Source organism: Oncorhynchus gorbuscha, linkage group LG12 (genome assembly GCF_021184085.1).
Source record: "Oncorhynchus gorbuscha isolate QuinsamMale2020 ecotype Even-year linkage group LG12, OgorEven_v1.0, whole genome shotgun sequence".
NCBI classification, from domain to species: Eukaryota; Metazoa; Chordata; class Actinopteri; order Salmoniformes; family Salmonidae; genus Oncorhynchus; species Oncorhynchus gorbuscha.
This window is the reverse complement of record NC_060184.1, coordinates 50,465,775-50,490,604: the sequence shown is the minus strand read 5'-3', so window position 1 is coordinate 50,490,604 and position 24,830 is coordinate 50,465,775. Positions and strand designations below refer to the sequence as shown.

The following is a 24,830-nucleotide window of genomic DNA, read 5'->3' as shown; positions in this document are numbered from 1 at the left end:
GTAGGCCTAAACTAATCTAAATGTACTCCGTTGTCTCTTCTCATACTATCGCAGTAGGCTTCAAGGTCTTGATCGCTGATCGGCCAAGCTCTCTAGAGGTTATGGTTCTACGGCTTTTCGCTTTTAATTTGAACCTAAACCACAAACTGTTACTTAACCTAAAACTATGCACAGTTTCCAATGTTTTGCTCTCAGAGGGATCAATGGATTTCTGAAGTATTATTTTGCTGGCTTGTGGTAGACAACATCTGCAGTACATTAGATTTTAATTAGCAAACCACTACTGGGTTGTTCCCTGTTTTGTACTAGTTTGTTGCAGTTCTGTTGCCGTGCGACATTACTGTTTTGGCCACAGCAACACTTTTCTTCCCCACCTAATATTACCTGGGATGTGGAACAAATTCCTCAGAAGCATGCTTTCGTAATAATTTACGGTCGCTATATTATCTTAAGAGCAAGTCTCTCCTCTCGCTGGTCTATGGCGGCGTCTCGGGTCGGTGTACCCCATTTTTCTCAGTAAAGCTCTTCCTGAGCACCAAACCTTTGCCCGCAAACAGAGCCACACACACACTTGCACAGTCCAGAGAGCATGGTCTAATCTGAAAAGGGTAGTAATACAATTAAGAGTTTATGGTATCCAGGCTTAAATACATGATTCAACAATCTATTACAGCCTTTAAAGGGATCATGTTATGTTGTCTGTCACGGTTTCTGCTCAAGCTCTCATGAAACCATCAACTCTTAAGTCTTACTACCTTTTTTTTAGATTAGACCATGTTAACCATTAAGTGAGCAAATGGCTTTTGTGATTTGCCAAGTCATCCATTCTAGCTCATTGCACACTCTGACCTGTTGTCATTTGGGAACTGGTAAATGACAGTTGAGCTCCTATAAATATTAAGATATCTTAATTCTGGTCTTAGCTGATTCACGTTGAGATTAAACCTGACTGATTTGGATTGAGACTTAATTTGACTGACCTGAATGTCTTTGAGAGTGATGAAGTTTGAGGACATTTTTGACAACTTGCTTCCAAACAGGTCATAGAGTACCACAGTGTGAGTCATAATACCCATAACCTCGTGGTCAAACAGGGAAATGGTTCCAATCGTTGTTCCACCATTCATTTTTTCCATAGGGAATTTTAGAAACGCTTTAAAAAAGGGTTGTGTTTCGTGTACGCTTACCCTGGCGCGACATTTTGACAACCGTGTAAATCTCTCTAAGACAAGGGTGACTTTTATCAATATATTCGGCTGTATTTACCCCCCCAAAATTAAATGCTAATGTGGCAATCATAAAGAACTACAAATGCCATGATGATCTGGACAAGACTGCCGAATCGAGGCAGAATCTCTGGATGAACTATCTAATGTTAGCTACATGTAGTATTTAATAAATTCCCCAAATTTCTTTAAATAGATAATTCTATGAACTGTCTTGTGCAACATAAACGAATTGACACAATACCTGTTCGCAAAGGTGTCAGCGAGAGATGATATGCAGGAGCTTGCAGGGATTTGTAGTTTTGCATGATGTCTACTTTGATGCTAATTAGCATTTTCGAATCTGAGCGTAAATGGAGCTGCATATATTGATAAAAGTCACCTTGTCCGGGAGACATTTACATGATTATCAAAATGTCACTCCAGGATAAGCCTACACGAAACACAGCCATTATTTGAAGTGTTTCTAAAATCCCCTATGGACAAATGAATGGTAGAAAAACGATTGGAACCATTTTTCTGTTGGACCGCTAGGTTTTATGGGTATTATGACACCTCCACTGTGGGGCTCTATAGGCCCTGAAAGTCGCGGGCATGGGTAGGCCTCGGGCATAAAATCCATGCCCATGCAGGGCTCTAGTCCTGGGAGACAAACTCGGTTTTCCACCATTTGATTTCAGGGAGAAGTTTTAGCGCTCACATACAAGATCAGAGTCTTACTAAGGGATGAACTGTAGCACTTTAAGTTTAAGGGCACGGTTGTTTTTCAAGGACAGGTTTTCTTTTTCGATAGATATCCTCATGTCATGAAAAGTGCATTTGGAGTTAAAAGGAATCATCGGATAACTGCAGCTTTGCTCCAACTTTGATTAAAAAGAGGCGATGTAATACAGATCCCCGTGCTGTGTGGGCTCCCGTTGTAGTGTTCAGTGGGTCTTTCACACAAAAGGTTCTCAAGGTTGTTGTTGAAATGTTGGCTAAGCGGTCGCTGGTTAGAGCCTGCAGAGAATTGTTAACAATTTTTCTGCTTTAGAAAGCAGGCTGTCAGTATGTTCCAGTGGCGTAAAGAGCGTACATTTTAAGGACAAGAAAATGGTGCTGTCTGTTTTGCTTAGTATAAGGAATTTGAAATGTTTATTTGTAATTTACTTCTGATACATAATTTTATTTGAGCAATTACATTTACTTTTGATACTTAAGTATATTTAAACCAAATACTTTTAGACTTTTACTCAAGTAGTATTTTACTGGGTGACTTTCACTTTTACTTGAGTCATTGTCTATTAAGGTATCTTCACTTTTACTCAAGTATGACAATTGGGTACTTTTCCCACCACTAGTATGTTCCATACACAGTTGCGGACAAATATATTGGCGCACTTTCCTTAAATAATTCCCTATTTCTTCTGAAATAAGTTGAAATTGAAAAGTTTTTTTATTCTCCGCCTTTGTTATAGGATTTTTCAACATTGCAGAATCAATTAACATTTTTGTAAACTTAAGTTTACAATTTTTCATTTAGAAAAAAAACATGGCATGGACAAATTTATTGGCACCCCAGAGCTAGTACTTGGGACAGAGACCAAAAGTTTATTTCTTTCAATTTCATCTTATTTTAGAAGAATTATAATTCCCTATAAGAAAAGTGCAATATATTTGGCTCCAACTGTCTTTTGCAATGGGACCAAATGAGTAAACAAAAAGCCCAAGCATGACCATTGACAGATGGGTTCTCATGAAAAGCCTCACTCTAGAACTTGTGCAGGGTTGTACACACACGCACCATCTTACTGCATGACAGTAGCTGAAGACAATGCACTGTGATGAATGGGCAGTTCAATATATCCTGTCTCCTTGTGGGGCGTGCCTGAACTTGCCCAAGCCCTAAACTTTGTAATACCAACCGTCTTTGCAATGGCGGTCTGTTCCACTCTTTTTGATCCCCCGCAGCATTCATTTCTGAACAGAAAGCAGTATGTTTTCTCACCAGTAATCCATTCAAATTTCTAGGGTTGGCGGTTGTGCTACAACCTTTCAGTGACCGCATGCAGATGCGGGTGTCAGTGAATTAACGTGCGGGCGTGTAGGCTTGGGCATCGCAGACACGTCAATTCACTGACGCCTGCATCTGGATGCTGACACTGAAAGGTTATTGCACACCTCCAACCCCGGTCCCTGCTAGTATTCGTACACCCCACGTACATCCACCAACACAGGTGGTCTTCAGCTCCCTCACTGTTTCTGCTATTTTAGTGTTCCCTCTGTCTATGCAACCCTTCAGTGTATTTCACAGATGGCACAACCGGTGTGTTTTCTCAGTCAGCTTCCCAGGCAAGGATTTGGAAATGTACCCCAAAAGATACTGTACCCACATTTTAAATACTGAAATTAGTGCTCGATTGAATTGATTGCTCAGTATAGGGTGTCCACCAACTCTGCTCAGAGTGGGTGAAAATGCGCTTTGGGGATGAAAGATGAGTTCAGCGGGAAAGTGAGCCCGTCAGGTAGCATTTATAAGCGCACATTATCCCGCATAGCTGACGTGATGCTGTGCAAATGTTCCTTATTTTGTACCACTTCTTTTCTCTGGCCATTTATTGAGTTTATTTATTTATTTACCATTTATTCATCCTACAAAACTTCAAGAACTTTTTTCTTAGAGGATTATCTACACAATTCACTTTACCCATTGGTTAACATATAGGTTTTTGATTGAACGCCCTCCCTACTCCATATCCCTTAAGAGTAGAATTTTGCCTGAATTCACAACTTCCATTCAAAAACAAATGCCTAGGCGCTGTCTTATGCTTGTGTGTTTTTATATAGAAATCACACACAAAAAACTGCAGAGGACCCTCAATACCAACTATCCGACACTTTGATCTTGTACGTGACATAGTTGAATGAGCTGAGAATCTTGGAATAGTCCCTGAGCAGCAGACTACAAACCAACCCTGCCTGCAGAGTCTCAAATGACTTCTCAAAAGGAGAGCTGCCTGCCACCTTGTGAATCAGCCCTTTTTAAATTCACTTGTTTTGTCCCAAGAGGAATCAAGTTGTGTTCGCCTCTGTCAACCCTGACATGCAGTCTTGGGGAAGAAGTCTAGTCTATTTCCTTCCACAATGACACGCTCCGGGGAAATGTAATCTCTATTCCCACTACAGTACACAATCACCTTAGAGCAACATGGCCTCACCTTGCTCACCACCATTCAATGTTCATCACTTATAAAGGCTCCACAGCACTTTGCATATATGAACCACACATATGGAAAGTGTGTAGTAAGCATACTGGATAATTGTTTTGTGGCAGTTGTGTTAACATTATGTTAGAGGTTATTTAATCAGATCTGCTGGTTGATGGAGACTGGACAAATAGAGCCAATGCAAATAGAACACGTTTGGCCCCCCAAGGGCCAGTGGGATAGATACTGGCTTTGATGGTGTGTGGGGTTGAATGTATGTGGTGGGAGTGAAGAGTCCAGCCTCCACACATTTCTCAGCCACCCGTAAAAATGCACCTTGTTTGTGCTGTCGTCGCTCACAACTCCCACTCTGGCTTCAGACAATTGCTGTGTGCTGCGCTTCTCCAGGGGAAAGACGGGCCATTTTTATTGCATTTTTATCCCTGGTATTGCAGGTTTCATCTAATATCATGAGTCAAAACACGCTTTGTTCTCTTTGCGTTAATAAGGTCGTAGAAACAGTGACATTGAACTCCCTTTATTTAACTCGGCAAGTCAGTTAAGGACCATTCTCTTATTTACGAAGATGGCCTACCATGGCCAAATCCTAACGCGGACGACGCAGGGCCAATTGTGCACAGGAAGCAGTGTTCTCGCCATGGCATGGGTGGAGCGCCATCCATGCGTGCGTGAGTGAGAGATCGGAGTGGAGATATCCCTTCCAGTCTGGTGGTACAAGGTCTGCGTGTGGGGGGGGGGGGGGGGGAGTCGGTACCACCAGTTACTGGCCCGACCCAAGGGCTGCATGCCCTGGCCTAGTGCCCAGGCGTGAACTCCCCGGACGCTATGAGGGCTCCTCGACTCTCGGTTGCCTGTATCAATGGCCAGCTCATCAGTCTACCACGGTCCTCACTGTGTGTGCAGTGAGGAGGCATTAACCATGGGGCAGTTTGCTCTTGCTTTCCCAAAGCCGCTTAAGGCTAACCCTTGGGAAGAAGCAGTGCTTCTCTGTTATTTCTGACTCTTACTTGAAATCAAAATAGTGTAGTAGTGGCAACAGTACTAGGTAAGAAAGGGATTTAGCTGAGGGTAAAGGAACACTCCACCCAAATATGATCTTTTGGTATTTTCTTTTCTTTTTCAGTATTTTGAAAGCTATATCTCTTAAACTTGATTGCTGACATGCAAAATATTTTGGGACTATATCAACAATGGACTAATGAAACCCATACCAAAAGACTGATTTTTTTTAGTAAGGTAAGCTAAATACTAGTGTGAAGACTCTGTCACTGTGTCTCACCATGCCACCATTGACTACATTGATATTTTTAGCAGCGAGCATTGAGTTATGTGCTACTTCTTTTGTAATATCAAACACTTTCCATGTATAATGTCTCTTTCAACATCAGCGACTTCGAAGGGCAGCAGGTTTTTGACGCATGTCATTCTGTGCCATGGTCTCATTGACAAGTTATTACCTCATTGACCTTGGGTGGTGTTTTGTCTCTTATTCATTCCTGTCATGGCCCTCGGCGGATGGCATGATGCCATGGTTTGCCACCCCTACGGACTGCAGCTGCTGATTTATAGCCACTGTCCCCCGAGTACCAGTTTTATAGGGTGAAATCCAACCTCCAAATACTACGAGGTGCCAGCGAGTCTCTGAACCACATAATTGATTGGATCGCCTTTGCACTTGATTTTGTTTACGACGTTATATTTTGTGCAATGTAATTTTGACCTCCGTTGTTTCCGATCTACACTGAACAAAAATATAAACGCAACATGCAACAATTTTAAAAGATTTTACTGCGTTACAGTTCATATAAGGAAATCAGTCAGTTAAAATCAATTCATTAGGCCCTAATCTATGAATTGTACATGACTGGGAATACACATATGCATCTGTTGGTTGGTCACAGATACCTTAAAAAAAAAAGTAGGGGTGTGGATCAGAAAACCAGTCAGTATCTGGAGTGACCATCATATTCCTCATGCAGTGCGAGACATCTCCTTTGCATAGAGTTTGTCAAACTCTGCGGTTGTGAGGCCGGTTGGACGTACTTCCAAATTCTCCAAAATGACGTCGGAGAGAAATGAACATTCAATTCTCTGGCAACTCCCTCAAGACTTGAGACGTCTGTAGCATTGTTGTTGTGTGACAAGACTGCACATTTTAGAGTGGCTTTTTATTGTCCCCAGAACAAGGTGCACCCGTGTAATAATAATGCTGTTTAATCAGCTTCTTGATATGCCGCACCTGTCCGGTGGATCTTTTGTACTGAACATTTTTAAAGATTTTTTTATTTCATCTCAACATGGGACCAACACTTTTTACATGCTGCGTTTCTTAATATTTTTGTTCAGTATAAATTCTTGATCTGATAGCTGTACGTGGCAGGACCTAGTGTGCTGGATTGTAGTTCTAATTCTAGTGGTTCAGATGTTTATCCATCCCCTCAGCATTGCCCCAAATCATGAAATGAAATACTGATAAGATACTGTATGTTCAACCTAGCTTATTTTTCCATTGAAAACCTGATGTGGGAACTCCGCTCAGGCGTTTTCTTTTACGCCTGCTACGTTAGGTTAGTCTTTGAGCGGTCTTTTGGCACCCTGTGCTAATACAGGCCGGTTTCGTAGTTAATATTATGTTAATACCAGCTTGAATTGGGCTTTAAGATAAAGTGTTACCAAGTCCTATCTGTGTTTCCTGCACCCATGTTGGCTCTTTCTGTTTTTAGTTCCCTGCAGGCCTACTCTGCCACGTCTGTGCCAAGCCAAATGCTTGTGCGTTAGCCAAGCAGCCATGGGAACAGACGTATGGGGCAGCGACCATGCCAGCCTTGTCAGGCTAAAATAGATGATCTGGAGAAGCGACGCTTCAAGCACTCCATACCAGCGTAAACAAATTACAGCACAGTTGGAAGACCTTCACCTTAATCAAAGAACACAACCAACTTGTAAACTACTGCCCTGATACCCTTCCAGCCCTAGATGTGATACCACGCTCCCACTAGGACATTCTGAACATAAATATTCTGAACACATTGGCCAAATGTCTCCAAGATTTGAAGCGGCATCAAAGCCTTGTATTCCAAGGAATAACTACCCAGCCGGCACCTCAGTGGTCAAAGTAATCAATTGTATGCATGAAGCAGATTTGATTTCCCAGCAATGAAGTAACCATGTTGCTAAAAATGACTCCCAGCACTGTTAAGCATATGATTACTTTTCGATTTATTTAAGACATAATAATATCCTTTAGACATACGGGCCGTGATGGACTAATATTGGAGTGGAGTGGATCAGTCTGTACTGTGTAGTTTTCCAATCACATCCCTAACCAGAACATCTCATCCCGAACCAGTACATTAATAACTAATTGGGTGGGAATGTTAAGTGCTCATTGCTCTTCTGTATTGATTAGGAAGATCTATTTTATCAGTCATCTTCTCCGGTTGTAATTATAGTGACATGCTTTGGCACTACTTTCATACAGTTTGGTTCCTCACTGGCGGTTGTGTTTTCGCCAGCTAGTGCCGAGTGATGGAGTAGGTGCTTCAGCAGCCGCATAGCGGTCCGGGCCTGAGAGCTGGTGTGAAACATGACTCCGCTGGGTCCGCGGCAGGGTTCCCGCTCATTGAGCAGACATCCACAGGAAAGGCCGACGTAATTCTCGCCATCAATTACTCTTGCAGTCACAAGCCACATCCACGTGCCCCCACATGCCTTACCGTGGCGCGCCGGGGTGTAAACGAGAGCATGCGGCCAGCCAATAAATACCACATCTATCTCCCTCCTCTCTGGTGCTTTTTCTCTGTACCTTCCCTCTGTGATTGATTAAAAAAATATACATATATTTCTCTTTTATTTTCTCTCCCTCTTTATATCGTTCTGTCTCCTCTTCATTATTCTCTCTTGTTCTTCCCTCTTTCTCTCTCTCTGACTTTCTCTCTTCTAGTCCCGTATCCTGCTTTCTCTATATCAAAACGTTTCCATTTCACCTAATGCGCTTTTCTCACCCCCCTCTCCTTTTTCGTTTTACTCTGTTCGCTCTGTCGTCCATCTTTCAGACCATCTCTCTCACTTACCCAATTCTCTACCTGTCATGTTCTCATTTATCCTTTTTATTCTTTACATCTCCTTCTCAGTTTGCATTCTCCCTCCCTGCTTCCCTCTAATTCTCCCCTTCGTAGCACTTGATGCCTGATGACAGGATGATTGATTACGTCAGTCTCTCTACCATCAAGGAGATGATGAGTGGTTGTAAAGAGTTGCCTACGGGAAGGTTCAGAGGACGTGACTTAGGTCATCCCGTCATCTGAACATCCTCTTTATTTGTCCTCTTCATGGCTTCTGCCGCATCGTTGACATTGCTACTGGTATTTCTACTGCTTTTTGTTTTTTTTTGTTAAGTCACCATTGTCATTATGATTAGACTGAATCTGTGTCGGCAGAATCTCCCTAATCCCCCAACCCGCTGAGGGGAGGGATGAGAACACCCCTCCCACAGACGTTGTCTGGTTTCCTGTCTGGGGTTCACGCAATCATTGTCAGCTTTGTCATCGGATATTCCTCATCATCGTAGATTCCATTGTCGTCTTCATAACCATCATCATCATCATTATCATAACCTTCATCGCTGCAGTCACCATCAACACCACCTCCTTTGATCTCCATCCTATTTGTCAGGTGACTGGTAGTGGCTGCACACCTGAATGAGTCTGCCCGCAGTTATTTTTCTCAGCAGACGTATAGAGCGAGAGATTGCGAGAGCCTCCCTCTGCGATGGTGTGGGAAAGCGCAGCTCGATTCTCTAAACCAAGGCATCAATTAAGGGACTGCCAGCCGTGTGTCCTTCTGCCAAGTGGAGTAAAAGGGCTTTGAGTTCCAGTGTTTCCCCACGCACCGTGGGCCTTAATAATATCTCCACAGTGTCTATGTCTGTTCCCCCACATAAATCAAATTAGCATAATATATATATATTTTTAAATCTGTTCTTTTAAGCTAGAGATATCTGTTTTTGCATGGGATGCGTCTCAATTCACCACATCTGCCAATGTCACACTTCCGCCTCTACAGTGAAAGGTGACAGAGCTAAAGTGGTGTTTGTCTGACCATGAGACATCCCTAACCTCGGTCATCTCACAAAATCATCTGTAACGTCTAAACTTTTATGACCCCTCTATGGAAAGGTATCTCTGACGAACACAATGATTTTCTCAGTTTTGCCCCCACAAGCATCTTGGGTCTCATCTGAAGCATGTACAGCTGATCTGACTTCTGTCTTTAGCGTCTGAACATTTTGGGCTACACGTTAATATGTACAGGTCTGTTTTGCTCTAGGATGCCCACAGGCCTCAAGACTTGTCTGAAGGTCCCCTGGTACCAGTTCCACAAATGTATGGAATTATAAATGGAGACTATTTAGTGACAAAAAATAAGATATTATTATTTTATTTGCAGGTATTTAACATGTTTCCTGAACTTTCTTATAATTCTCAGATATACAATGCATTCAGACCCCTTCCCTTTTTCCACATTTTGTTACATTACAGCCTCAAAATGGATTACATTTGTTTTCTTCTCATCAATCTACACTCAATACACCATAATGACAAAGTGAACAAAGGGTTTTATACATTTTTTCCTAATTTATAATTTTTTTTAAAACAAATACATTATTTACATAACTATTCAGACCCTTTGCTATGAGACTTGAAATTGACCTCTGGTGCATCCTGTTTCCATTGATCCTCCTTGATGTTTCTACAACTTGATTGGAGTCCATCTGTGGTAAATTAAATTGATTGGACATGATTTGGAAAGGCACACACCTGTTTATACAAGGTCCCACAGTTGACAGTGCATGTCAAAGCAGAGGCCTCGATCATTCTAAAATGGAAGAAGTTTGGATCCACCAAGGCTCTTTCTAGAGCTGGCCGTCTGGCCAAACTGAGCAATCGGGAGAGAAGAGCCTTGGGTAGGGAGGTGACCAAGAACACGATGGTCACTCTGACAGAGTTCCTCTGTTGAGATGGGAGTACCTTCCAGAAGAACAACCATCTCTGCAGCACTCCACCAATCAGGCATTTATGATATTGGCAAGATGCCAGAAGGCACCTAAAGGACTCTGACTATGAGAAACAACATTGTCTGGTCTGATGAAACCAAAGTTGAACTCTTTGGCCTGAATGCCAAGTATCACATCTGGAGGAAACCTGGCACCATCCCTACGGTGAAGCATGTTGGTGGGAGCATCATGCTGTAGGGTTGCTTTTCAGCGGCAGGGACTGGGAGACTAGTCAGGATCGAGGGAAATGTGAATGGAGCAAAGTACAGAGAGATCTTTGATGAAAACCTGCTCCAGAGCGCTCAGGACCTCAGAAGTTCTCACCTCCCAACATGAAAACGAACCGGAGCGCACAGCCAAGACAACACAGGAGTGGCTTCGGGACAAGTCTCTGAATGACCTTGAGTTGCCCATCCAGAGCCAGGATTTGAACCCGATTGAACATCTCTGGAAAGACCTGAAAATAGCTGTGCAGCGACGCTCCCCATCCAACCTGACAGAGCTTGAGAGGATATGCAGAGAAAAATGTGAAAAATTTCCCAAATACAGGTGTGCCAAGCTTGTAGCATCATACCCAAGAAGACTCGAGGCTGTAATCGCTGCCAAATGTGCTTCAACAAAGTACTGAGTAACGGTCCAGAGTGGAGGCGCCAAGGTACAGTGGGAAAAGAGATGGAATTTTAGCCAGTGGGGGAAAGAGTGGGTGTTGCGGCTTTGGGAGTTAATTTTGGGACCATTTAGCTTTGTGACCTTTACACTTTATAACTCGCACACACTGAGCTGTGGCTTGAACAGACACCTCCTTGCTGAAGGATTTTAAGCTCCCCAAACCATATTATTTTATTTTTTGTACCTTTTTTTATAGAACCTTGTTACTTCAAATATCACACTGACTGCCCACTGTATTCCATGTTAAAGATGCAATACTCTGAATGTAATCATAATACATTATATGATACCAATTAATGTATAGGTCATCTTAATGATAACGATGTCAAAATCAGATAATAACAAAGATTGTACAGTGTACTGTATCGATGAAGGATTACTCATTTCCATCACTCCTCATCCAAATGATATTATGGTCATTGTGACCAAACAGTTATTATGGCCAAACAACTATTGTTGATTCATCAGACCAGAGGACGTTTCTCCAAAAAGTATGATCTTTGTCCCCATTTACAGTTGCAAACTGTAGTCTGGCTTTTTTATGGCGGTTTTGGAGCAGTGGCTTCTTCCTTGCTGAGCGGCCTTTCAGGTTATGTCGATATAGGACTTGTTTTACTGTGGTTATAGATACTTTTGTACCGGTTTCCTCCAGCATCTTCACAGGGTCCTTTGCTGTTGTTCTGTGATTGATTTGCACTTTTCGCACCAATGTACATTCATCTCTAGGAGACAGAACGCGTCTCCTTCCTGAGCGATATGACAGCTGTGTGGTCCCATGTTGTTTATACTTGCTTACTATTGTTTGTACAGATGACTGTGGTTCCTTCAGGCGTTTGGAAATTGCTCCCAAGGATGAACCAGACTTGTGGAGGTCTATAAAAAATGTTTTAAGGTCTTAGCTGATTTCTTTTGATTTCCCATGATGTCAAGCAAAGAGGCACTGAGTTTGAAGGTGGGCCTTGAAATACATCCACAGGTACACCTCAAATTATGTCAATTAGCCTATCAGAAGCTTATAAAGCCGTGACATCATTTTCAGGAATTTTCCAAGCTGTTTAAAGGCACAGTCATCTTAGTGTATGTAAACTTTTGACCAATTGGAATTGTGATACCGTGAATTATAAGTGAAATAATCTGTCTGTAAACAATTGTTAGAAAAAATGACTTGTCATTCACAAAGTAGATGTCCTAACCGACTTGCCAAAACTATAATTGTTGACCTAAGTGTATGTACATTTACGACTTCAACTGTACAAGTGTTGTCTGCTGATGATAGTTGCTAACTCTAGCTGGTTAGTGTATTTAAGTGTTGATTCTAGAGCAGACATTTAGCTGGTGTGGACAGGCCATATCAATTTGAGCCTCTTCATTCAGGGCTCAGGGAGATTGTTGTCAGCAAGTTATCAGCCTCTGCCACCTCTGCACAATTCCGCCTATAAGCCTGACACACACATACAACGCAAGCACCCTCACACACACACTCGAAACAAGTGCACTCACGTCAGTGTTTTCCACAAGCACATGGATAGGCCAGCCAAATAGAAAATGTAGCCTGCCAGCCCCCCCACCTCCAAACAAGCTGTATTGTTGATGGCCGTTAATACACTCTACTGCTAGATTGTATTTTCAGCCAGCAATTATTAGGAAAAAACAATGATAGATTTTTTTTTTTACTTTTAGGAAAAACTCAATTTGAAACTGCTGACATCAAGCTTCCTTTTAAGAGGCTTTTTTATCAATTTTTTTTAGCTATCTGCAATACAGGTATTATTGGGGGCTGCAGGGTAGCCTAGTGGTTAGAGTGTTGGACTAGTAACCGAAAGGTTGCAAGTTCGAATCCCCGAGCTGACAAGGTACAAATCTGTCGTTCTGCCCCTGAACAGGCAGTTAACCCACTGTTCATAGGCCGTCATTGAAAATAAGAATTTGTTCTTAACTGACTTGCCTGGTAAAATAAAGGTACAATTAAAAATTGCAGAATGAACCAGGTGTTAAACATGGCCTTTGCTTTACCTAAAGCAACAGTTGACTACACCATTGTCAACACTTTGATTAAATCAGTAGAACTGAAGTGCCTTCAGAAAATATTCACACCCCTGGACTTTTTCCATATTTTGTTGCATGACAGCCTGAATTTAAAATGTGTCAAATTGAGATACCCCATAATGTCAAAGTGGAATTATGTTTTTGGACATTTTTACAAATAGTGTATCATGCATGTTTTGAAAGACACACAAAAAAGAGAATAGGTTGCCAGTCGGCCCACGAATCATACTACATTTCTGCCGATAGGTGATAAGTAAGAGGTTCTGTAATAACATTTTGATTGCTTTCATCTTATTAACCAAAGACCAATAAAAAAGAATGTTTCACTCAATAGGTTGTCTCTGCTCAGCCAATGTAGCAATGTTGTCGTTTGATGCAGTCTAGTCCATTTGTTTATTCCATCATGCATTCCATAGAATAAAATAATAGTCCCAAAAGGTGACGAATATACAAATCAAGTACCCATTTTAGAACGTCATCCTCCTCCTTTATGCTGGCAAACCTGCCAACCACTTTGTCAATGTCTCCCTGCTCAATACAAAGCAAAAGGGAGGTTGGAAAGTCTGCCCTCATTCATCATGCATGCACACAAATAGCTCTTGATGAGCTTCGGGCGGCTAAAACTTTGCTTGGCACTGCTGACGGGAATGGTCGATTTTCTATGGAGAATTGTCCAATTTGGATATGCTCGGTGCATGTCGTTAGCAGTGAGGAAATGGTAGGACTGCATCAGTGTTGAGATCCGTGGCTAACTCTGAATACATTGTGCAGAAAGAGAGGAATGCATACACAACTTCCTCTGGCTTGGAAATGTGAAAGCTCAAGCATATTCCTTTCTGCATCATGGTGCTCAAAGCGCTTTGGGTTGAGCACAGAGAACAGTTGTGCCATTTCTCTGAAGTCGGAAAATCGAATCTCAAACTGCCCCACAAAAACATCAAGTATGTAGGAGTATACACTGAGTATACAAAACATTAACCACACCTGCTCTTTCCATGACAACCTGACCCAGGTGAATTCAGTTGAAAGCTATGATCCCTTATTGATGTTACTTTTTAAATCCACTTCAATCCATGTAGATGAAGGGTAGAAGACCGGTTCAATAAGGATTTTTAAGTCTTGAGACAATTGAGACGTGGATTGTGTATGTGTGGTATTCAGAGGGTAAATAGGCAACACAAAAGATTTAAAAGCCTTTTACTAGGGTATGGTATGTAGTAGGTGCCATGCGCACCGGTTTGAGTGTGACAAGTACTGCAACGCTGCTGGGTTTTTCACGCTCAACTTCAAAGCACCTTCTGCTTTCCAGAATTGGGTCGCCCTCTGCGTCCCCGTCATGAAACCTCTTCCTCTTGCGCACTCTCTCTGCAAACTCAGTTGTTGCTTTATTTTGTTAGCCCATCTCTTTCGCAGTGTTCTCCAACTTGTCTTAGGCCTCATCTGTGTGTGTCTGTATAATCTCAGTCATGTAGGTGTCAATTGAATTGATAGTTAGAAAGGATGTACGTATTCTTTAGTAAACGGTTCCAAAACACCAATATAAATGTAAACTCAATTGTAGTCATTTTTTTAGAGAAGGCCATTGACTTCAGAGGTCGTCTTTTGGTGTAGTATGGTTATGATGCTTTACTCAGCGCAGGGCTTCAAGGATCGCGGGCACACTCTGCATAACCCCTTCAGTGGCCTGTTTCCTGGAGGCCCGCTTTGTGTCCGATAGGCTCTTCGGCTTGAGAATGCTCTCTCCAGCTGCATGTTTTCCTGTTCCTCCACAAGTATTTTAAAACTTGGGAGGCTAGAAGATAAAAAACAGTACAGGGTCTCCATTCACAGGAGGTTGGTGGCATCTTAAGTGATGTGTACGAGCTTGTGGTAATTGCTGGAGCGGAATAAGTGGAATGGTATAAAATACATCAAGGACATTCAGAGACTTGTCCCGAATCCACTCCTGCGTTGTCTTGGCTGTGGGCTTAGTGTCATTGTCCTGTTGGAAGCGGAACCTTCGCCCCAGTCTGAGGTCCTGAGTGCTCTGGAGCAGGTTTTCATCAAATATCTCTCTGTACTTTGCTCCATTCATCTTTATCTCGATACTGGCTAGTCTCCCAGTCCCTGTCGCTGAAAAACATCCCCATAGCATGAGGCTTGCCACCACAATGCTTCACCGTTTGGATGATGCCAGGTTTCCTCCTGATGTGACTCTTGGCATTCAGGCCAAATAATTCAATCTTGGTTTCATCAGACCAGAGAATCATGCTGATTGATTGTGCCTTGAATTCTAAATAAATCACTGACAGTGTCACCGGCAAAGCACCCTGACACCATCACACTTCCTCCTCCATGCTTCACAGTGGGAACTACACATGCAGAGATCATCCGTTTACCTATTCTGCGTCTCACAAAGACACGGCAGTTGGAAGCAAAAATCTCAAATTTGGACTCATCAGACCAAAGGACATATTTCCACAGGTCTAATGTCCATTGCTCATGTTTCTTGGCCCAAGCAAGTCTCTTATTCTTATTGGTGTCCTTTTGTAGTGGTTTCTATGCAGAAATGTGACCATGAAGGCCTGTTTCACTTCTCTGAACAGTTGATGTTGATGTGTCTGTTACTTGAAATCTGGGAAGCATTTATTTAGGCTTCAATTTCAGAGTTTTTTTTATCCCAGCCCCCATCCCTGCAGGAGGCCTTTTGGTATGCAATCATTGTAAATAAGAATTTGATTTGTTCTGAACTGACTTAGCCTAGTCTAATAGAAAAGTAATAACTTATCCTCTGCAGCAAAGGTAATTCTGGCTTTTCCTTTCATGTCCTCATGAGAGCCAGTTTCATCATAGCGCTTGATGGTTTTTGTAACTGCACTTGAAAAAACTTTCAAAGTTGTTCATTTTCCCGGGTGACTCTGAATGTCTTAAAGTAGTAATAGACTGTTGTTTCTCTTTGCTTATTTGAGCTGTTCTTTCCATAATATGGACTTGGTCTTTTAACAGTTAAGGCTATCTTCCGTATACCAACCCTACCTTGTCACAACAGAACTGGTTGGCTCAAATGCATTAACTTCTTCGATATAGGGGGTGCTCTTTTAATTTTTGGATGAAAAACGTTCCTGTTTTAAACAAGATATTTTGTCATGAAAAGATGCATGACTATGCATATTATTGACAGCTTTGGAAAGAAAACACTCTGACGTTTCCAAAACTGCAAAGATATTGTCTGTGAGTGCCACAGAACTGATGTTACAGGCGAAACCCAGATAAAAATCCAATCAGGAAGTGCCACATTTTTTGAAACCGCCTCATGCCAATGACTCCTTATATGGCTGTGAAGGAGCTAGGAGTCAGCTTACGTTTTCCACGTTTTCCCCAAGGTGTCTGCAGCATTGTGACGTATTTGTAGGCATATCATTGGAAGATTGACCATAATAATCTTTTTGGAAAAAATGAACATTTGCTATCTAACTAAGAGTCTCTCGTCATTTGAATGTTTTTCTTGTTTTTGTGAAAATTTTGCCTGCTGAATGCTAGGCTTAATGCTATGCTAGGCTATCAATACTCTTACACAAATGCTTGTGTAGCTTTGGTTGAAAAGCATATTTTGATCTGAGACGACAAAAATCTGAGACGACAGTGTTGTTAACAAAAGGTTAAGCTTGTGTTTGAATATATTTATTTCATTTCATTTGCGATTTTCATGAATAGGAAACATTGCGTTATGGTAATGAGCTTGAGGCTATGATTACGCTCCCGGATACGGGATTGCTCGTCGCTAGAGGTTAAGAAGGAAATACATTCCACAAATGAACTTTTAACAAGGCACATCTGTGAATTTAAATGCATTCCAGGTCATTACCTCATTAAGCTGGTTGAGAGAATGCCAAACGCGTGCAAAGCCGTCATCAAGACAAAGGGTGGCTACTTTGAAGAATCTTAAATATACTTCTTGTTTTTTTTGGTTACTACATGATTCCATACAGTATGTGCTATTTCTTAGTTTTGATGTCTTCACTATAATTCTACAATGTAGAAAATAGTATAAATATAAACCCTTGAATGAGTAGGTGTGTCTAAACTTTTGACAGGTACTGTATGTACACACACAAAAACATCCTATTGGCATGTACACCTACCCAACGCATTCATAAACCAAGCATTTTTAGTAAATGCTCATCGATCAAACAAATATATGAGAACATGTAGGGGGGGAAAAAGGGATTATTTACTTTGTTTTGATTGCTGTCACAGAACTCAGCCTGTCAGTGTGTAACATATACCGTACTGTACAAGCAGCAGCAAAGTCCTTTTAATTCATTCTTGCAATGAGAAAGTTAGTATATTTAAGGCTGGATCTGCGAGGTTCTGGGACTAAGCTATTTTAGGTCTTATTCGAAGCTCTGTAGGGAGATGTGATGTGAATCAAGTGGTGCCCTTAACCATGAATTATGCAGTGTTTGTGGACTTTCTTCTGCTACCCTGCTCTCCTCTCTCTCGCTTTCACTCGAACACACTTTTTCCTTCTCACAGATCCCTCCTTCCCCCTACACACATTGACACGCTGTCTCTCACACACACTGACTCCTTCCCTCCTCACCCCCTCTCTCTCTCTCTCTCCCTCTGACACTGCTGAATACTGACTAGATTTGTAGATGTGCTACGTGGGGGTTGGAATCAGAAGCAGGTCATGTGTTGTGTGGACGAGGCGATTCTCTCCCTACCATTAACCAAAAGGAAGGGGAGACCGACTGACGAGTAGATTATTTATTTCATGGGCCCCTATTTGAGACTTTGTGTGTGTGTGTGTGTGTGTGTGTGTTTTGTTGGAGTTTATTTGTATGTTCTTGCATACACCTAGTGAATTGTGCACATTTGTGGGACTCACCTTGTATAACCTACGATTTAGACTTGTAAAACACAAGCCTTAAACTGGCAAAATCTTTCCGGATTAAGAACCGTAATCCACTTTGCTGCAATGCCCTGCAATGCAACATCCTTTGTCCTTAGTCTCTCATTATGTGTGTGTGTGTCCTTAGTCTCAGTGTATGTGCGTGCGTGTCTATTTCACCATATTGTGCCAGTGAGAGGGAGGTGGAAGAAAAAACTCAGTTCTCCTCAGCTCATGAAAAATAGCTGGGAAGGGGCAAATATTTGAGCGGCGCCAATAGAGCTGCACTGTTAGCCCAGAAATAAATACAACTCAACCCTCCCAGGTGCTTCGATTCAGTCTTCTCTGCTGAAGCAAACCTGCCTGGCAAATGTTCACAAGGGGAAAGAACGAGCAAGAGAAAGGAAGAGCGACACAGGGTTGATTTTTAAAATAATTTGTTCTCATATAAATCACTGCTTGTCTGCAGTCCATTATTATAGCGGTGCTCGTAAATTTTACGTGACGTGTATATTTTAGATGAGGTCGCATTGTGTCGACCTCTAGCCTCTTGTCAGGGTGTTCAGCCTTTAATTTGTTTGCCTCACGTAACCTCAAACACAGAGACAGTATTTAATGTAGAAGGCCATAAAGTTAATTTGAGCACCAATCCAATCCCACATGAATACATTCTGTCCAGCGTCTTTTCTTCTTCTTCTTTGGCCTTCTAAACTAAATTCTCAACCCTCTAGGCATTTTCAGTTGTATTATGGTTGGGCGTAGGTTTTATATCAGACCAACTGAAGGATTGCACAAATTTTCAAGATGTTCTTTAGACGTTGCCCTACTATAATTTCAAGACAAATTTGTGATCTAGGTCAAATCCACAAACACTGGGACCAGATTTTTTCACTTTAAAATGTACAGGTAGCTGCCATAATAAAGGAAAAACCAACATAAAGTGTCTTTAAAAGGACAGTGGGCCACCACGAGCCAGAACAGCTTCAATGCGCCATGGAATATATTCTACAAGTGTCTGGATCTCTTGGCGGGATGTATTTGTATTTATTATGGATCCCCATTAGCTGCTACCAAGACGGCAGCTACTCTTCCTGGGGTCCAGCAAAATTAAGGCAGTTATACATTTAAAAAATAAAATAAAAAAAAACATTACATTCACAACAGATTTCACAACATATTAAGTGCGTGACATCAGGCCCCTACTCTACTACCACATATCTACAACACACAATCCATGTGTACGCGTGTGTGCGTACAGTGTCTATGCTATCATGCGTTTTGTATGTGTCTGTGCCTATATTTGTGTTGCTTCACAGTCCCCCCTGTTCCATAAGGTTTATTTATGTTTTTTTTTAATCTAATTTTACTGCTGGCATGAGTTACTTGCTGTGGAATGGAGTTCCATGTTGTCATGGCTCTATGTAGTACTACTCCCATAGTCTGTTCTGGACTTGGGGACTGTGAAGAGTCCTCTGGTGGCATGTCTTGTGGGGTATGCATTGGTGTCCGAGCTGTGTGCTAGTAACTCAAACGGACAGCTTGGCGCATTGAACATGTCATTACCTCTCACAAATACAAGTAGTGATGAAGTCAATCTCTCCTCCACTGTGTGCCAGATGACTGAACAGTAGTCCAGGTGTGACATAACTAAGGCCTTTAGGACCTGTCTTGTTGATAGTGCTGTTAAGAATGCAGACAAGCGCTTTAATATGGACAGACTTCTCCCCTATCCTAGCTACTGTTGTATCAATATGTTTTGACCATGACAGTTTTACAATCCAGGGCTACTCCAAGCAGTTTTGTCATGCAGGTGAAAGAGGACCCAAAAGCGACTTAACAGAAACAGAGTTTATTTAAGTCCAAACAGGGAATAACAGAAATCCTCTAGTCTGTAGAGGGGAAATAACTGGAGAAGCGGCCACAGACTGCAGGTCGCTTCGGGTAGGCGCAGGCCGTAGTTGACAGAGACACCTGCTCACACGCAGCATCTGATGAAGGCAAAAAACACGACAGGACAGGGCGATACACAATCACAGCAAAAACACGACAGGACAGGGCGAAACGCAATCACAGCATGGTGAATACTAAACAAGGAACCGACGGGACAGGAACGGAACACAAAGGAATAAATAGGGACTCTAATCAGGGGAAAGGATCGGGAACAGGTGTGGGAAGACTAAATGATGATTAGGGGAATAGGAACAGCTGGGAGCAGGAACGGAACGATTTAGAAAGAGGGAAAGAACCCAATAAGACCAGCAGAGGGAAACGAACAGAATGGGGAGCACAGGGACAAGACATGATAATAAATGACAAACATGACAAGTTTAGTCTCCTCAACTTGCTCAATTTCCACATTGAAATGCATCGTATTTAGTTGAGGTTTAGGGTTTAGTGAAATATTTTTCCCAATTACAATGCTTTTAGTTTTTAAATATTAAAGATGAACTTATTCCTTGCCACCCATTCTGAAACTAACTGCAGCTCTTTGTTAAGTGTTGCAATCATTTCAGTTGCTGTGGTAGCTGACGTGTATATGTCCTTCCCTATAGGCGTGCTGAAAGTCTTATTGATTTGTTTACTGTAAAATAGCATTGTATCTGGACAAACACCATTTTTTCCTAATATTTACAAAGGGTTGGTAACAGGCTGATTTGGTCGGCTATTTGAGCCAGTAAAGGGGCTTTACTATCCTTAGGTAGGGGAATAACTTTTGCTTCCCTCCAGGCCTGAGGGCACACACTTTCGAGTAGGCTTAAATTGAAGATTTGGCAAATAGGAGTGGCAATATCGTCTGCTATTATCTTCGGGAATCTTCCATCCAAGTTTTCAGACCCCGGTGGCTTGTCATTGTTGATAGAAAGCAATAATTTGTTCACCTCTTCCACACTTAGTTTTCGGAATTCAAAATTACAATGCTTGTCTTTTCATAATTTGGTGAGATATACTTGGATGGGTAGTGTCAACATTTGTTGCTGGTATGTCATGCCGAAGTTTGCTAATCTTGCCAATTGTCACGTTCTGACCGTTATTTCCTGTGTTTTGTATTTAGTTAGTATGGTCAGGGCGTGAGTTGGGTGGGCAGTCTATGTTTGTTTTTCTAGGTTTTGGGTATTTCTATGTTTCGGCCTAGTATGGTTCTCAATCAGAGGCAGGTGTCATTAGTTGTCTCTGATTGAGAATCATACTTAGGTAGCCTGGGTTTCACTGTGTGTTTGTGGGTGATTGTTCCTGTCTCTGTGTTTGCACCAGATAGGTCTGTTTTGAGTTTTCACATTTCTTGTTTTTTTGTAGTCAGTTGTTCATGTGTACCTTAACGTATTAAAAAGAACCATGGACACTTACCACACCGCATATTGGTCCTCTGATCCGTTTCGCCTCTCCTCTTCGGAAGAAGAGGAGGAAATTCATTACACCAATGAAAAAAATATTAAAGTAGTTGGCAAAATCTGTGGGTTTTGTGATGAATGAGCCTTCTGATTCAATGAATGATGGAGCGGACTCTTCACTACTGTCTTGGTGTGTTTGGACCATGATAGTTTGGTGATGTGGACACGAAGGAACTTGATTCTCGACACAGCTCAACTACAGGCCCGTCTAATGTTTTTCTATAGTCCACGATCAGCTCCATTGTCTTGCTCACATTGAGGGAGAGTGTTGTCCTGACACCACACTGCCAGGTCTCTGACCTCCTCCCTATAGGCTTTCTCATCGTTGTCGGTGATCAGGTCTAGCACTGTTATCTCATCTGCAAACTTAATGATGGTTTTGGAGCCGTGCTTTGCCACGCAATCGTGGGTGAACAGGGAGTACAGGAGTGGACTACGCACCCCAACAACATTGTTGAGGATCAACTTGGCAGGTGTATTACCACTTGGGGGCGGCCCGTCAGGAAGTCCAAGATTCAGTTGCAGAGGGAGGTGTTTAGTCCCAGGGTCCTTAGCTAGTGATGAGCTTTGTGGGCACTATGGTGTTGAACGCTGAGGTGTAGTCAATGAACAGCATTCTCACATAGGTATTGCTTTTGTCCTGGTGGGAATGGGCAGTTTGGAGTGCGGTTGAGATTGCGTCATCTGTGGATCTGTTGGCGCGGTATGGAAATTGGAGTGGGTCTAGGGTTTCCAGCGTAATGGTGTTGTGAGCCATGACCAGCCTTTCAATGCATTTCATGGCTACCGACGTGAGTGCTACGGGGCAGTAATCATTTAGGCAGCTTACCTTCTCACTCTTTGGCACAGGGACTATGGTGGTCTGTTTGAAACATGTAGATATTACAGACACGGTCAGGGAGAGGTTGAAAATGTCAGTGAAGACACTTACCTCTTGGTCCATGCATGCCATCTGGCACCACGGCTTTATAGGTCTTGCTCACATCGGCTACGGAGAATGTGATCACACAGTTGCCCGGAACAGCTGGTGTGCTCTTATGCATGCTTTAATGTTGCTTGCTTTGAATTGAGCATAAAAGGCATTTAGCTCATCTGGTAGGCTCACATCACTGGGCAGCTCGTGGCTGGGTTTCCCTTTGTAGTCCGAAATAGTTTGCAAGCCCTGCCACATCCTACGTGCATCAGCCAGTGTAGTAGGATTCAATCTTAATCCTGTATTGACGCTTTACCTGTTTGATGGTTCGTTTGAGGGCATAGCGCGACTTCTTATAAGTGTCCGGATTAGTGTCCCATTCCTTGAAAGTGTCAGCTCTAGCCTTTAGCTCGATGCGGATATTGCCTATAATCCAGGGCTTCTGGTTGGGATATGTACGTACATCCCAGCATTTATATACGCGACCCTATAGCATGATAGGTTGTTAATTGTTTAATTAACTCAGGAACCACACCGGTATGGAAAGGCCTGCTTTCAATATACTTTGTATCCTTCATTTACTCAAGTGTTTCAATTATATTGTCATGTAATGTTTTTGTAAAGTGTTCTGTGGAAATTGTTAAGTAGTCATTGTGCATGGATTTTTACTTTGTAACCATTTGGTTATTTAATTTAGTAACCATTTTGTTTTTGTTTGACATACATTTTAAAGTGAGAAATTGGAGTCCCTGTGTCACTTTGTTGCTATGGAATTGAAAGGCTGCCGGAACTGACACATGTCCCTGTCTTCTATAGGTCCATGGAGCAGGTACCATGAGGCTGCACTGCAGGATCCTTCCCCTCTTCCTCCCTATCCTCAAGCCCCTAGCACATCATAGGCCGCTCTGCTGCCTCCCAGCCAATGGCAGGCCAACCACAGCCCCCAGACTCTTCCCCTCCCCCTGTCACCTGACCACTGATGTCCCCTCCTCTCAGCCCCTGGTTGGCCAAGATACAACAGTCAAAGTTATGGGCTACTCCTACCCTCGTGATGACTTTACCAACGTGACCAGCAAGATCCTGGCCAAGGTGGGCTGCAACTTGCACAACCAAGCCCACCATCCTATCTGGCTCATCAAAGAGCGAATCAAAGCCCACTTCTACCGTGCCTACATCATGCGCTCTGGCAACCCGCTTTTCTCGGTCCATGACAACCTCAGTCCGGTGGTGACGACGGAGCAGAACTTTGACAGCCTGCTCATCCCGCCCGACCACCCCAGCCGGAAGCGAGGTGACAACTACTACCTCAACCGGGGCACCATGCTGCGAGCTCACACGTCCGCCCACCAGAGGGAGCTGGTGTGCTCCGGGCTGGACGCCTTCCTGCTGGCGGGTGACGTGTACCGAAGGGACGAGATTGACGCCAGCCACTACCCTGTGTTCCATCAGATGGAGGGGGTACGCCTCTTCTCCAACCACGAGGTCAGTATAAATGGTTGTGGAGTTAAAGTACTAAACTCAGCACTGCCATGAGAAGCTCCAGTGTTATTGATTAGCTTCCGCTCCTAACCACAAGGTCAAGGCCTTCTCTGTAGTGTCCCAACAAGGTCAAAGAGTAGGACTCACAAAGTATGATGAATACAGTGGGCCCTTGTTACACAGCGGCAAGATCTTCTGTTTTATCGATTTTAAATATGCTGTGTTGAGTGCTGTAAAGACAGTGATAAGTCATCTTAGATTCACATACAGTAACTCACCTTTTTACCCCCAAGTTGTTTGCCAAGGTGTCGAGTGGAGAGGACCTGTCTCTCTTTGAGAGCGGGGGGCACCGGACCCCTCAGAAGCAGGAGACACACACTCTGGAGGCGGTTAAGCTTGTGGAGTTTGATCTGAAACAGACCCTCGACCGTATGGTCAGACACCTGTTTGGAGAAGGTAAACAACATTCCAAGTTCAAGTTTGTTGATAGGGACATCTTTACCTTCCGATGGGTCTTGAGAAAGAGAGAAGAAATGCAATTAACATTCTCCCATAGTCCTTTAATGCCAGTGGTCTCTAGAAAGGACGTTTTTTTTAATACTTTTGGGATCAGTCCCTCGCCTTTTTGTCTCAACCTGTCCTTTCTTCTCCTCCATCTACCCTCTCACATTATCCTCTCTTCTCTGTGCCAGAGCTGGAGATCCGCTGGGTGGAGTGTTACTTCCCCTTTACCCATCCCTCCTTTGAGATGGAGGTGCGTTTCCAGGAGGACTGGCTGGAGGTGTTGGGCTGTGGAGTAATGGAGCAGGAGCTGGTGCACTCTGGTAAGCACATCTGTTGACAGACACACACACACGTAAACACTCGCACACAAACGTATGAACACAGACACACCCTCATTCACTCTTCCCAAACACACATGCACTTACTGTATGAATGAACACAAACATGCTTTCTGTAGGGGTTCTGTACTG

The 24,830-nt window shown here is 42.8% G+C and overlaps 1 protein-coding gene across 3 annotated transcripts in view; it reads left to right on the top strand.

Annotated features, from left to right (window-relative positions):
* The window catches only part of LOC123991111 (phenylalanine--tRNA ligase, mitochondrial-like), a 150,646-nt gene that overhangs the window by 27,014 nt on the left and 98,802 nt on the right, over positions 1-24,830 (top strand). For all 3 annotated transcript variants that reach the window (XM_046292325.1, XM_046292327.1, XM_046292326.1), the window contains 3 exons: positions 23,194-23,859; positions 24,150-24,312; positions 24,549-24,680. In XM_046292325.1, coding sequence (XP_046148281.1) covers positions 23,194-23,859; positions 24,150-24,312; positions 24,549-24,680 — 961 coding nt within the window. The remainder of the gene's footprint in view (positions 1-23,193; positions 23,860-24,149; positions 24,313-24,548; positions 24,681-24,830) is intronic.